Below are 12,846 nucleotides of genomic sequence, written 5' to 3' on the forward strand. Positions count from 1 at the left end.
ATCAGCCAATTTAAACAAGCTGGGTCCAGAGAGAGAGAGTGAGAGAGGGGAAGAGACGGAGAGAGATGCTCTGTCCTAAGCTCTTTTTAAAAACAGTAAAAGGAGCGAGAGGAGAAAAAAAGAGTGGTAAAGAGGGTTAGGGCGATTTGGCAACCAAAAGCCCGGTCGTACTACCCCAGGTCTTCCCCTGCACCGCTGACAGAGGCTAAGAAAGCAGATCCCCAAACCTCCCAAAAGATAATAGCAACAGAGAGAAAGAGACAAAAGCCTCTGCCTTTTTTTATTCCACAATTTCCCCCCTCCTTTAGAACAATTTTTTTATATTGAACCCCCTCCGTTTTTTGTAATCTGGTCTCCGATGAAGTTTCATTGTTTCTCATGTGAAGCCAATGACAGCTTAGCTGAGATGGAGTAGGGGAGGCATTGTAGCGCGGGCGTTCTCCCGTTTGGCTCACTGAGAAAAGAGCAGAGAAAAAGAGGGAGGCGAGCACAATGGCAGTTTGGGGGCTCCTTGCCGGTTCCCGCATTCCCCAAATCCGACTCTGCGCGCGGAGAAGTGAGAGAGAGAACGAGACGGGAATCTGGGAAGCATCCCAACGTTCCTTTGATGGCTGCTGGCCTCTCTCACTCATCACGTACTCCTCTGTCAGTGGAGGAAGGAGAATGGAGGCTATTTTTGTTTTTGCTTAGTGGAGGCCAAAGTCATACTGAGCTGAGCCTTTATATTCGAAAAATTAATTTTCAGTTTTTATGTATTTATTTGATATTCATGTCCAAAAACTGCGAGCTGAAAGAGTTCAGTATCTGTATCCTCAAGCACCAAGGCCTCTGACACACATATGACAATGTACATCGGTGCGCTGTCCAGATGGAGAGTAGGCAACTGGAGGCAAAGACTACCAACACTGCACACAGACCTTTGATTTGCACTGTTTACGGCTGCTCCAATCGGTCAAATTGGGAAAAAAAAAGGGCCACTTTAAGTCCCAAAAATAGTATGACACAGAGAGGAGAAGTAAAGTTAAAAAAACCCCAAAAACTCAGAGAAACAGCAACAGATGTGGATTGCAAACCTCCGTCTTCAGTCTGAAATTACAGTATGCTGTGACAACTTCTCCGTGTTTTTTAGCCAAGACCCAATTTTTTACCAGCGTGTCACCGGACCTCTGGAAACAGTTGACTAGAAGGTAGAAACTAGTAGCTAAAGTTAGCTTTAGTATTAGCTAGTAATGTTAGCGTGACAGCGGTGCATACAGAACTGAAATATAAAAGACAGTGATACTCAAGCACATTCACTCACCTGGCCAAAAACAAAACAGCAGTTGTTTAAATCGTGGACCCAACTACACACAAAATGGTTATGATCAACTAGACTCTTGTACACTTTCATCAGCTCATTGTGAAGTTAGTAACGTTAGTAACGTTATTAACATTAGGAGGTCTGGAGGACGAGGTAATGTTTAAAAACGATTGTGTCCACACAGGGCAAATTGGTCAAGCTGTGGGGAGACCTACTGTACCTTTTCTTTGCTTTGTATCGCTCACATTCAACTTGAGTTTAAATTTTCTGATGATACCTGCTGTCTGCAGGTTCATCCAACCCTTTTATCTAGTAACGCTTCTTTATTTTCAGATCACACAGATTTATCACTTCCTGCCCTCCATCTGAATTTCATGCGTCATAATAGTCACGTGATTACAAACAAGCTATTGAGTTTCAGGAGCTTGTCTGTCAGGCTAAATGTTTGCTGATATCTGGCTGGAGAGATCATTGTTCGAAAAGGACGAAGCAGCCACTAATAGCTCCATGAATTGTGCATCATCTGCAGCCGCTGTCTGCCCTGTCTCAAGGTCCGAATCACAAAATAAAGTGTGTCAATGATGTAACAGGACAAACACTCTTATACAGTTTTGTAGCTGAGTGCAGTTTGCCCATCTTTGCGTCTGATTGCAAAAACAGAAAATCTAAGATCTCAAGCTACAGGTCCTGAGCGACAAAGTGTAGAGGCATCCCTTAAAACTTCAGGCAATTTAAACATGACACAGAGAAACATATTTTGGATTTCATATCCCAGTCCGTCAGAGCTGTTGGTGTTTTCAAGCACACATCTTCAGACTGTAAAAGAAGATGGCATAATTTGAGGAGGAGGACAAAAGAAAAATATCAGTCAGTGCCTCACAAGCTTCTCTAACGGTCAGAGGTCCATCTCAAGAACAATTTTTAAATAACGCCTCAGTTACCACCAACTCTCTGAAGACGCTAATAATTTCACTGTAACTGTGCGTGGTGATTAGCGCTGATCTTTCTGTGTTTCACTGTTTATGCAACGGGGCTCATTTGAATAGAAAGCGGCCAAATTTGCACTGAATGGATGCACGTTACCTCGTTTAAATATGTGCAAATAACACAGGAGCACCGAGATGCTATTTGCTTTGAGGCGCAGTTAGAGGTGCATTTCAGCCTCTACTGGTGCTTTGAGAATGCAGAAGCTGTGCAGTCCTTTATTGAATTCACCCAGCAAAGTTGTCTGCTGTTCGCATACATGAGAAATGGAGGATGAAGATTTTGAGAGAACTGTCCTGATAAAAATCGCTGTCCTTCAAATGGCAGAGTGTAATGTTAATGCATTTAGTGTATGTATTATTAATTGGAATTAGGATTCATATGTCGTGACTGCTTAATAAAATAAAGATCACACACTGATAGTGATCTTGTTCCGAGTGTTTCAGCTGATACAGTTGCTCAGGTGTTGACCCGGTTAAGTCCTCAGTCTCAAAAAAGATGGTTTGAAAATTGTAATTGCAACAGAAGCAGTTTTATGTTTTGGAGAGGAGGTGAAGAGAGAAGAATCTAATCCTGCAGCCTGGTAGTTTTCATCAGAGCTGGAATCTGACTGACAAGAAACAAAATCTCTTCATACACTGTGTAAAACAAACATCCACACATGTTTGATGACACTGCTGCAGAGACAACAGTTTGGCTTTTGTTCACAACAAAAAGACAGTACAGGACACACAGTGGACCATTGAAATACTGCATGTAAGTCACTGATAGACGAAGACGACTAAGACTTGCCACATTCTCCACTCACCGCAGCTCCAGTAAACCAGAGAGTGATGCATCTTGAGGTTTGACTGACAGCCTTACCTCTCAGTTTTGCTAAAATGGAAAGTCATTTGTTAAACCTATTTATCTCTGCTGCAACATTTCGTTTATAGCTCAGCTAAATTCAACAAATTTACAGTATCATTGTCTCAGGTTTGTCAGAAATAAAGGAATTGAAGTAGAAGTTAAACGAGGCAGACTAGGGGACAGTTACTAAATCAGAAAGATAGACATTTCAAAACATTGTCTGTATCATGTTCTGAGCTGTGTTTTGTGGATGTATTTTAATTGTTGATCTTTGATAAAATGCAACAGATCTCATTTTTCTTTTTATTCCTCAGTGCTGATGGAAGAGCCAATCAGAGGAGACCACAGGCAGAGAGCATACGTGTGACCGTGAGCCCAGATGTGTTCAGGACACTGAGACAAAAAGGTCTGTGTGTCTGTCACATTTTAAGCAGCTGTATCTCTGTTGTGTCTGTGAAGAGTTATCTAATGCTGGAGATTAACCTCACTCTGTTAAAGAATCACAGGAATGTAAATGAGCTGCGTTTAAGCCGAAGATTAATGACTCGCTGCTTCAGAACGATCTTTGGAGAAATCTGATAAACAAGAGAAATGTAGAAGTTTGTTCATGAAGCTTCAGGTTTCCTCGATGTTAATGACGAGCCGAAACATCAGGTCTTTCCTCAGCCGTCCTGCTGATGTGTGTCGCAGATGATTAGAGGGAAACTTCACAGATTTTATACAACAAAGTCTGTTTACAAGTCATTTGTGGCTCCAGAGTGATGTCACTTGAGTCAGTGCTTGTTGGGTCTGAAGACTCCAAGTTTGAAATGAAATCTGTTGGTGTGGAGTTAGAAAGAAGTGAGTTTATGAGACCTGTAGCTCGCTCCTCATGTCCATTTGAGGCAAGCAACTGGAGGCTACATTAGCCACTACTGGTAAAATGCACCTGTATCTCCCACCAAAGCGTAGGTGGTCAAGTTACATTGTGGGTAATGTAGGCATCAGGTTGTAACAAAGGAAGAACAGTTCGTGGATTTAAACAAAAAAGACAATATCCCTGATTTTACTGCATTGATTTTAATCCTTTAAAAAAATTCTGTCCATCATGAGTCCAACAATGTTAAAGACGTTTAATGATGAACAGAAAGGCAAAGTCCCTCCCCCGTATTATTGTCCTACATGGGGATTTATCTTACAGAAAATATGTGCAGGGAGAGACAAATCATTTTTGGATTCTGTGTGAATTGTGCCATGAATCACACACAATTGATGTCTGTCAATTTATAAAATAATTTTTCAAGTCAAGAAAGTTGCAGTTTGACATTTAAAGATGGCAGACAAATCTGAAGGCCATCCTCCATTTTGACAGATAAGAAAATTTAGGGTGATCTACCGTAACTTTAAGTGATTTAAATCCCTGTCCACTTGGTCACATGTGCATATCAATCAGTTATTGTCTAGTCTTGTTTTTGACCTCACGTGCATGACTTCATTATCTAGCTGGCTTTAACCATCAGGCTAGGCTATAGGCTATATATCTATCTATATACTGTTGCAAAATGTTACAGCAGTTGAGTGTGTGCAGGGTCTTTGCGCAGTGGGTGTCTGTTCATCCTTTCTTTCCAATCGTTAGTGAACTACATCTCTCATCTTGCACAATTCAGGTCACCAACACTAGCCTGCTAGCTGCGAGGTGTCTTGGCTACGTTTCACACACCAATGTAACATTATTTCACCTGATGCTGCTGCATTTTATCCAGCATCTCCTGGTCTTTTTATCAGCCTTAAAGCAAAAGCATGACCAACACCTGTTGCTAGTGTGAGAACATCCCGAGTACAAAACACACGGACATCGTAGCTTCAGCGAGAGCGAAAGCAATGACGTCACTTGCACAATTTATGTAGTCTTTCTAGTTACTTTTTTATACTTAAACAGTTTTACAACAAACTACAGCTTTCTTCACTTGCAAAATTACCTTTTGAATATTTCAACGTATGTGTAATTTGTGGCACAATTCAAATGGGATCGAAAAATTAGGTAAGGTAAGGTCAATTTCAAGTTCAGATACAGACAGTAGTCATGAGTACAACCAAACAGACAGTCCAATACGTAACACACAGAATCCAGTATCGCACACTGTCAGGGGTAAAATCATGGACAATTTGTGGTCACTGCTGGTTAAGAAAAGCAGTAACTGTCTTGTCGCCTTTGATTACTGTACAGCCCCCCCGCGACCCTCAAGAGGATGGAGCGGTTAGAAGATGAATGAATGAATGAAGGTCTCATGGTGGTCCACTGGGGGCGGAGGGACTTCACCTCTCTATTGGAGGAGTTCTCTTTTAAAGATTTGTGTGCAGTCTACTTTCTTCTAATTCAAAGACGTACCTTTGCCTTTTCCACCTTGTTACATAATTATCCTCTTATAGCTTTAAAATTAAAAGTTTCATTTCAATATCTAAAATCAATACTTGGTGGGAAGTACTGTATCTTTGGTGGTTTCACAGCAGACAAACCTAAAAAATCGGTCCATTAAAAATCAGCCAACATACCTGTGAAAAACAGCCCTAGCACACAATATTTTCTTCAGGAATGAACTCTGCATCCACACCAACGTTAGCCACACCTGCCCAAACTTGAAATGCGTTGAATTAAAGAAACATCTCCACTCTGCTTCCTTACAACTTTAAACAAATCCTCTGTTGCTCTTCGTTCTCCCTACATGACACCTGTTCGCCCCGTCATCAGTAACAGCTGCCAGAGAGAATCGGCCCATTGTATTAAACCTCATCACGTTCAACACGTAAGTTTCAGGGTCACGTTTTTAAACCCTATAACGATTCTCCAGCGACATTCAGCCTGTTTTATTCTCTAAACGTAGCCCGAGTGCTCTCCGTTCCTCAGTCTCGCATGTCTGAGATGACTAACTGGTCATTTAGGAAAAACACCCATTAAGAAAACACCACTACTTCTTCTTTACTTCCGCATCTCCTCCTTCCTGGTCTCTCCATTTTAATAATTCCATTTTTTGGGTGATTAGCAATTGTCTCGCTATCAAATCGCTCTGTCACTTGATAATCCGGACTGTAGGCTATTGGAGAGAATTTGCATCAGCTTTTTAAATATCTGTATACGGCACGCCGGGGTTTTAATGTCAATCATAACCTTATTAACGCAGGGCTCAGAGCAAGAGAGATCGCAATGAGTGACAACGGTTTACATTCGTTAAAACCCAGAAAAAGGCGACATGTCCGACCTACTGAGTGAGCATGTAACCTGTTCAGGCATTCAGCCGTGCGCGTGTGTCTGTGTTTATGTGCTGTAGGGCTGCCGTGTGTGATTATGCATGTCTAATGTTTTGGTTGTTATACTTGTTTAAAGTGTCACGGCTGGTTTACAGGAAGCTCTCTGACATCCTCCAACATCTCCTGTCATTTCATTTTGTTGTGCAGGGAGCAGTGAAGGTGACAGAGACGGCAGGAATGTGAGTTGATTGACCGGAAATTGATTCTGATTTTCATTTCTGTTGACAGAATTTACAAGGCTGTGAAAAGTTATCTAGAATCATACGATTAATCCTTCGCCAATAGTTTTGTAGTAATGTTATGTAACAGCAGTATAGTACAGTATGTTTATATGCCAACACTTTACTTTTAATCCCTCCTCTATTCAGTATTTATAAGCACTACATTAACATTTATGAATGGTTTATAACACACTTATAACACATTCCATGTCCATCTTCAGTCTGACATATCCTCCCCTCTGTTACCCCTTCCCTAGCAAATGTGGTATGTGTCCATGGGTTTTTTTAAACAGGGGAATACAAGCTAAAATAAGGCTATAAACTACTTTCTCATTGTCAGTAGGCTAGAGCTATGTACACGGCTCTGCAGCCAACATGGACTCACTCCAAAGTTGTCAAAATCCAGCGCTTAGGCAGTGACTTGTGGCGTCAGACACTGGCGACAAAAGCCGTCCTTTAACGTTGGCATGATACGTGGCCAGTAGCCAGTTATAGTGTAACAGTGCTCAGCGGCATCAGGGGGACACGCGGCGGGACAAGAATGAAAGTTAAGGCAGCGAAAGTCCGAGTAGGCCAGGCGGGAGTGGTGGTGGATGGGTCCAGCAAACACTGAGTTTCACGCAGGAGAGCGCCGTTCGTGTCCTGTAAGATTCTAAAACCAAACCTTGTTCTTTTTTCCTAAACCTTACCACATGCTTTTGTTCCTCCAACAACCACGTGTGTGGTTGTTGGAGGAACAAAAACATCATTTTGCAGTGTTATACCGATGTAGTGTGTTTATCTCTAAAGAGACTGTATGTCAAAAGCAAATTTCCTGTGAAATGGAAGTGTATCTTGAAAGAAGACAATGCATGTAACAGACAGAACTTGACATGGCGTCCCAGAACGTCAACAACCAACACACCCAGGGTACCCTGCACGTTGTATCTGGACGTGGAAAGTCCATGACCATATGTCAATATGTGATGAGATCGGAGTGAGAATGTTTTGCTGCAGCAGACAAGCATGCCTTTCCGGGTTTTTTTTAAACTGGTGTGTCACGTTCAATGCATTCTTGGAACCCATCGGCTGTATTTGCCATCTGACTTCCGGCAGACGGCGATACAGCCTCTGGGGGCAGACCCCCGATTTTTTGGCATTCCGGTTTGATTTGGGCGGAGGAGGTGAATTTCCATTTCCAACTTCCGTTTATATGTAAGTAAATATGCTGAACCATTGCGATGGATTCAGAGTTTGCAGTGACGCCAATTATGTTCCGCCTAGTTCACCGCACGGCACGGCAACAACTGCAGCAGGCTCAAACGTGATTGGTCAATATCACGCAGACTACAAACAGCCTATAACCGGAAACCAGGGCTCTTCCGCTCTTCTTCCGGAGGCAAGATCTCCAGGGTTTGCCTAGAGACTCTACATTCACTGAATGTAGAGTCTGTATAGAGAGACTACGTTCAACATCACAAGCAGGCTGGAAAACAGGTTTGTACAGTAGAGAGCAGCATGGAGGCCACCGAAAATGTGGCAGTGGTTACTTCTTTTAATTTATCCCTTACTCATTCAGTCTCTCTTTCAAACTTGGTTGATGTTTGAGCGCCACTTGAGTACAGACAGGCGGTATTTTGTGGTGGCGCATCATTGCATCAACCGGTTGTTGTGTTTCCATTCGTGCCGATCAGAGCCAGAACCGAGAAATATCCATGACTGCTGCAGAGTCAGTTGACCTAGGTGTGAACGCTGAATGTAACCTTTCCTGTTACAAAGAAAGCCAGATGTTAGCAGGTTTTTTTGTGTGGTGGGAAAGGGGCTTAACTGATTTCCGTGGGGGAGTGGGATTTAATTGAATGTAATGTAGCAAGTAAACATTACTTTATATTAAAGGATCACAAGCAAATAAAAGATTGTTAATCACTGCACTATAGTTAGACAGTATTAGAGTGAAGTATCTCAAATCAGTGGTTCCCAACTGGTCCAGCCGCAGTCTAGTCATTAGTTCAAAGTCCACACAGTTTAATACATTCAGCGTCATACTTGTGTTTGGCTATGTTGTTGATCAAGTTTGCTGTGTCTGTCAAGTAGCTGTCTGTTAGTCACTCACTCTACAGCAGGAAACAGCACCTCAAAATAAAAGCTCTGTGCTGGAAATTCACTGTACTTAAAAAATAAAGTGTATTTTTTACAAAATTGACATGTTCGTGGGTCACTTGTGGTCCATACTGAATGGCCCCTCGACCCACTCTTGAACCGTAACTCACCACTTGGGAACCACTGTCTCATATAATACCATAGCATACTACAGTATACTGTTTAGAGCTGAGACGGTTTGTCGAATTATTGATTAGTTGATCAAAATAAAATTACCACAGACAATTTAAAAAAGTGGATTTTATTGGTTTTAGTCACTTTTTAAGCAAAAAAAAAATAGCTGGTTTCAGATTCTTAATTTTGAAGACTTGCTGCTCTTTTATCATATATGATAATTAATTAGATATGTTCAGTTTTTTTATCTGTTGATTGGATAAAAAAGGCAAGTTAACCCTCCGACTGTCTTCCCATCCTTTCTGGGTCAAAATTGACCTGGTTTGATTTGATTGTTTATAAAGCACAAAGTATAAATGATCACCCACTTCTCAGAATTATTTTCTCAATTAATCACTTCATTCATAAAACATCATTAGTGAAAACAGTGAAAAACTCACATCACAACTTCACAGAGCCCAAAGTGACATCCTTAAACACTTTACTGTCCTCAACCTCATATCACCTAAACAATAAATGATGCTGAAGGGTTCAAGACTATGTAATTATTATTACTATTAGTGTAACCCTGAAGTTAACATTTTGTCTTTCCTGCGTTTGTCAGTGCCGCTTCAAGGTGTGAATTTGGATAAAAAGGACATGGTGCAGGATCAGATCATTATCAGCTGAGGAACAGGAAGCTTTATAAGAAGGAATAAGAGGCTCTGTGTGTTGTCAAGCAGCTGTCTTTATATTTTCCACTGTTTATTCAGGTTTATAAACTTACTGTGTTTTTTTCTGTCTCTCTCAGGATGATGACGATCTCAGGACGCTTCATGTGGTCCATTTAGGAATGGTTTGAAGAAACAAACTCGCATACGATAAGAGACACAAACACACCTCACCAGTAACAGGCTCTCTTCATCTATATTGTCAAATGCAAAGTAGTTAGTTCCCTGTATTATCACCTGGAGAGGGGCTCATATCATTGTACAGAACAGTAAATTGACAGTGATTGTAAAGATGTCTGATAAAAGTGGAATTATACATTAGTGTTAAACATGAATACATTAGTTTTGCACCACTTTTGTCGGTGAGTTGTACATTTTAAATTGCGAAACCAAAAGCCTTCATGTTTTAGACTGTTTATCTGTAAAATGTGGATGTGAGATCAGGTTGTTTTCTGTCTCAGTGAAGTCTAAACCAACTGAACGTTAAAGGGAAACACTTAGACCGGCTCCTGCTTTTAAAAACACGCCTGAAAATGTTTTAAACCTTTCCATTAATCAGCCTGCAAAAATAAAGACTTGTATTATACTTCCATCACCACTGATATTGAATGTTCTAGGCTTCCTCTGTGTGTGTGCGTGTGTTTGCTATTGTGTGTGTGTGCGTGTGTGTGTGTGTGTTGGCCGAGATTACGGGCCACAGTTTTATTCATGAATAGGAGCCAACCAGCGTCTTTAAAGCATCGCGCGGAGCCCCTTTCCTGAACAGCAGCCATAGCCGTGTCAGAGCTGTCGACGCGCTGCGCTCACCGACTAATCTGACAGCGCCGCGCGAGCCCTAATCCCTCACTGTATCGTAATCTATTTACTTTGCATTCTAAGAGGATTTCCACCAAAAAATATACAAGAAGCGATGTTGGAAATGGACAGAAGATCAGCGAGGATGCTTTTCTGCTCCTTTTTTTTTTTGTTTTGTTAGCTTTAAAAAAAATCATTGTATGTTTTTTGGGGAGTCAATCCCCTGCGAGAGGGATGGGTGAAAGGAATTACATTTCTGACTGATACTAATACTTCTCTTATGTAAACATCAAAATGTTATATTTCCCTTCTGATGATACAGTCACACTGCAGAGGCAGCTGGAGATAAGTGGCATCTGTCGATGCCTTTAGTGCATCTCTTGACACGTTTATAATTTACAAACCAAGGCTGCATTATCTCCTGATTGTCTGACTTGACAGCTCGAATAAAAGCTGCAAAATTGCTTAACAGGCGAGCACGAGTTCCTCCCATCCCTCTGATGGCCTACACAGTAGCCTTTTTGACATGCAAACAGTGAAATCTCCTCTTTCATAATACAGAAAACAAAGTACGAGACCAAACGCTCTCCTCAGTTACCCTTTAAGCAATTATGTCAGCTTTGTAAAATCATAAATAGTTATGCTTCATTTAAAATGTGGCCAGCAGCTGTATTGTAAAACACCGCCTCACACTCAAATCTTTGCCATCCGAGATGACTCGCAGAGATAGGCTTATTAGTGGTATTAACATACTGCGCGGCACGCTGGAGCTGTGAAACGGCCTTGTTAACATTTGGAAATGAATCAAGCCTCAGGCACTCGCTATTATCCAGGTTATCTGTTGTTTGATTCTCTCCTCTGTGCAACAGCTGTGCAGAGTTTCTGCGGAGGCCGTATCACATCTAATGATGGCTCTGATTGGACTGATGCCGCTCCCCCTCAGGGGGAATGTTGTATGTTTTATAGGTTTGTCTCGCTGATCACCACAAGCCAGATCCCCCAAAATATTATAGACACATATGTCAGGACCATTAAAGACATCAAAGAGACAGAATTACTTAGAACTAAAAGAGGGTAATTGGAAGGATCTTATTCCCAGGAAAAATTACAGAACAGTGTTGAGTTTCTCTTAGTTATCAGTTCTCAAGTCGGTGAATGAGACGTACTTTGCATACTACAATTTTTTCATCAAGAAAAGTACTTAATTACAGTGCAACGTATCTGTATTAAATATCTGTTTTTGCTTCCTGAAAAAGCCTCTGAGACAAAAAGCATTATAATTTGATACTCGCTGATTAAAACAAGCTCAGATTGAGGTCAGACAGAAACAGACGGACTCTGCTGAGATTAAAGTTAAGATAAATGTTATATTCGTGGTCAACTTTTGGTCAAATATTCTTAACACTAATGTCAGGTGGGTGTCCAGGAGACACCGGACCCTGTTTTACACTGTTTTATCAGACTGATTCTTCCTGACTGTGACTGATTTTATGAGAATTTCTTTGATTTTGAGCTGATGACATGTTTAAGAAGTCTGCGACTGAACATTTTCATTACTTCTTTTTGGGGTTTCGGAGACCCTGTCTGTAAAACATGGTTGAATACGATAGGTTTTCAAGTGCTCTGTGTCTGTTATGCTGTTGACAACACTTTCTACCCTGAAGTTTTGTGAGGATATCTGTAATTTGATTCATAACAGCCCCTCAAAATAAGCATCACTGTGTAGAATAATAAACTGCACATTTATTTGTCTTTTAAATGACTTTTTGGCAACAAAATAAATGTATATTTTCTCATGCGTAGGGCATATAACTTAAAAAACATGACTCTTTTTTGGGGGGGGGGGGGGGTATAACAATGCTTTATGTTCATTTGCATGTTTTGTCACCTTCATCAAATGTGCAAGCCCACTTAAGGTAAGGGTTAACTTTAATACTTTTCTACATATTGTCTTTTAATAAGGTCATATAAAGTATTTAAAGTAGAAAAATGGTTCATTTTGCACTTTTTAATCATTATTTCTGCATTTAAACAAACAATTCATAATGATTTATTTAATGTGCAGCTTACAGAAATTAAAAATATTTGCAAATTAATTCATTTTTCAGATTTTTAAAGGTTTATTTCCATTTCCCTACAGAGGCAAACCTGTGATTTTATGTTTGAAAGGTCAAAGGTCAGGTGTTATGTTTACATGTATTAATATTCTGTGTACTAACATGTTGCACATCAGTCCACAGATGCAGACACAGTGTTTCTGAGTAGCTGCCCTCTGGCTCCGTGTGTGTGGAGAGGAATTAGTCAGTGAAGTACACACTGAAAGGAGGAAATGTGACCAACACGTCAGACGGCAATCTATTGACACACGGAGACGACGTCCTTGGTGGGAAACACTAAAGCCTGCAGGCCAACAAGCCTCCATTAAGCTTTCCCACGTCTGCAGGTCTTA

General features: G+C 40.9%; 1 protein-coding gene across 7 annotated transcripts in view; it reads left to right on the forward strand.

Annotated features, from left to right (window-relative positions):
• The window catches only part of LOC125903203 (WD repeat containing planar cell polarity effector), a 113,151-nt gene extending 100,936 nt beyond the window's left edge, over positions 1-12,215 (forward strand). For all 7 annotated transcript variants that reach the window (XM_049599970.1, XM_049599964.1, XM_049599968.1 and 4 more), the window contains 3 exons: positions 3,448-3,539; positions 6,566-6,597; positions 9,683-12,215. In XM_049599970.1, the coding sequence (XP_049455927.1) occupies positions 3,448-3,539; positions 6,566-6,597; positions 9,683-9,733 (175 nt within the window). In that variant the 3' untranslated portion in view covers positions 9,734-12,215. The remainder of the gene's footprint in view (positions 1-3,447; positions 3,540-6,565; positions 6,598-9,682) is intronic.
• The last annotated feature ends 631 nt before the right edge of the window (positions 12,216-12,846 follow it).

The sequence above is a fragment of the Epinephelus fuscoguttatus genome, linkage group LG16 (genome assembly GCF_011397635.1).
Source record: "Epinephelus fuscoguttatus linkage group LG16, E.fuscoguttatus.final_Chr_v1".
NCBI lineage: Eukaryota > Metazoa > Chordata > Actinopteri > Perciformes > Serranidae > Epinephelus > Epinephelus fuscoguttatus.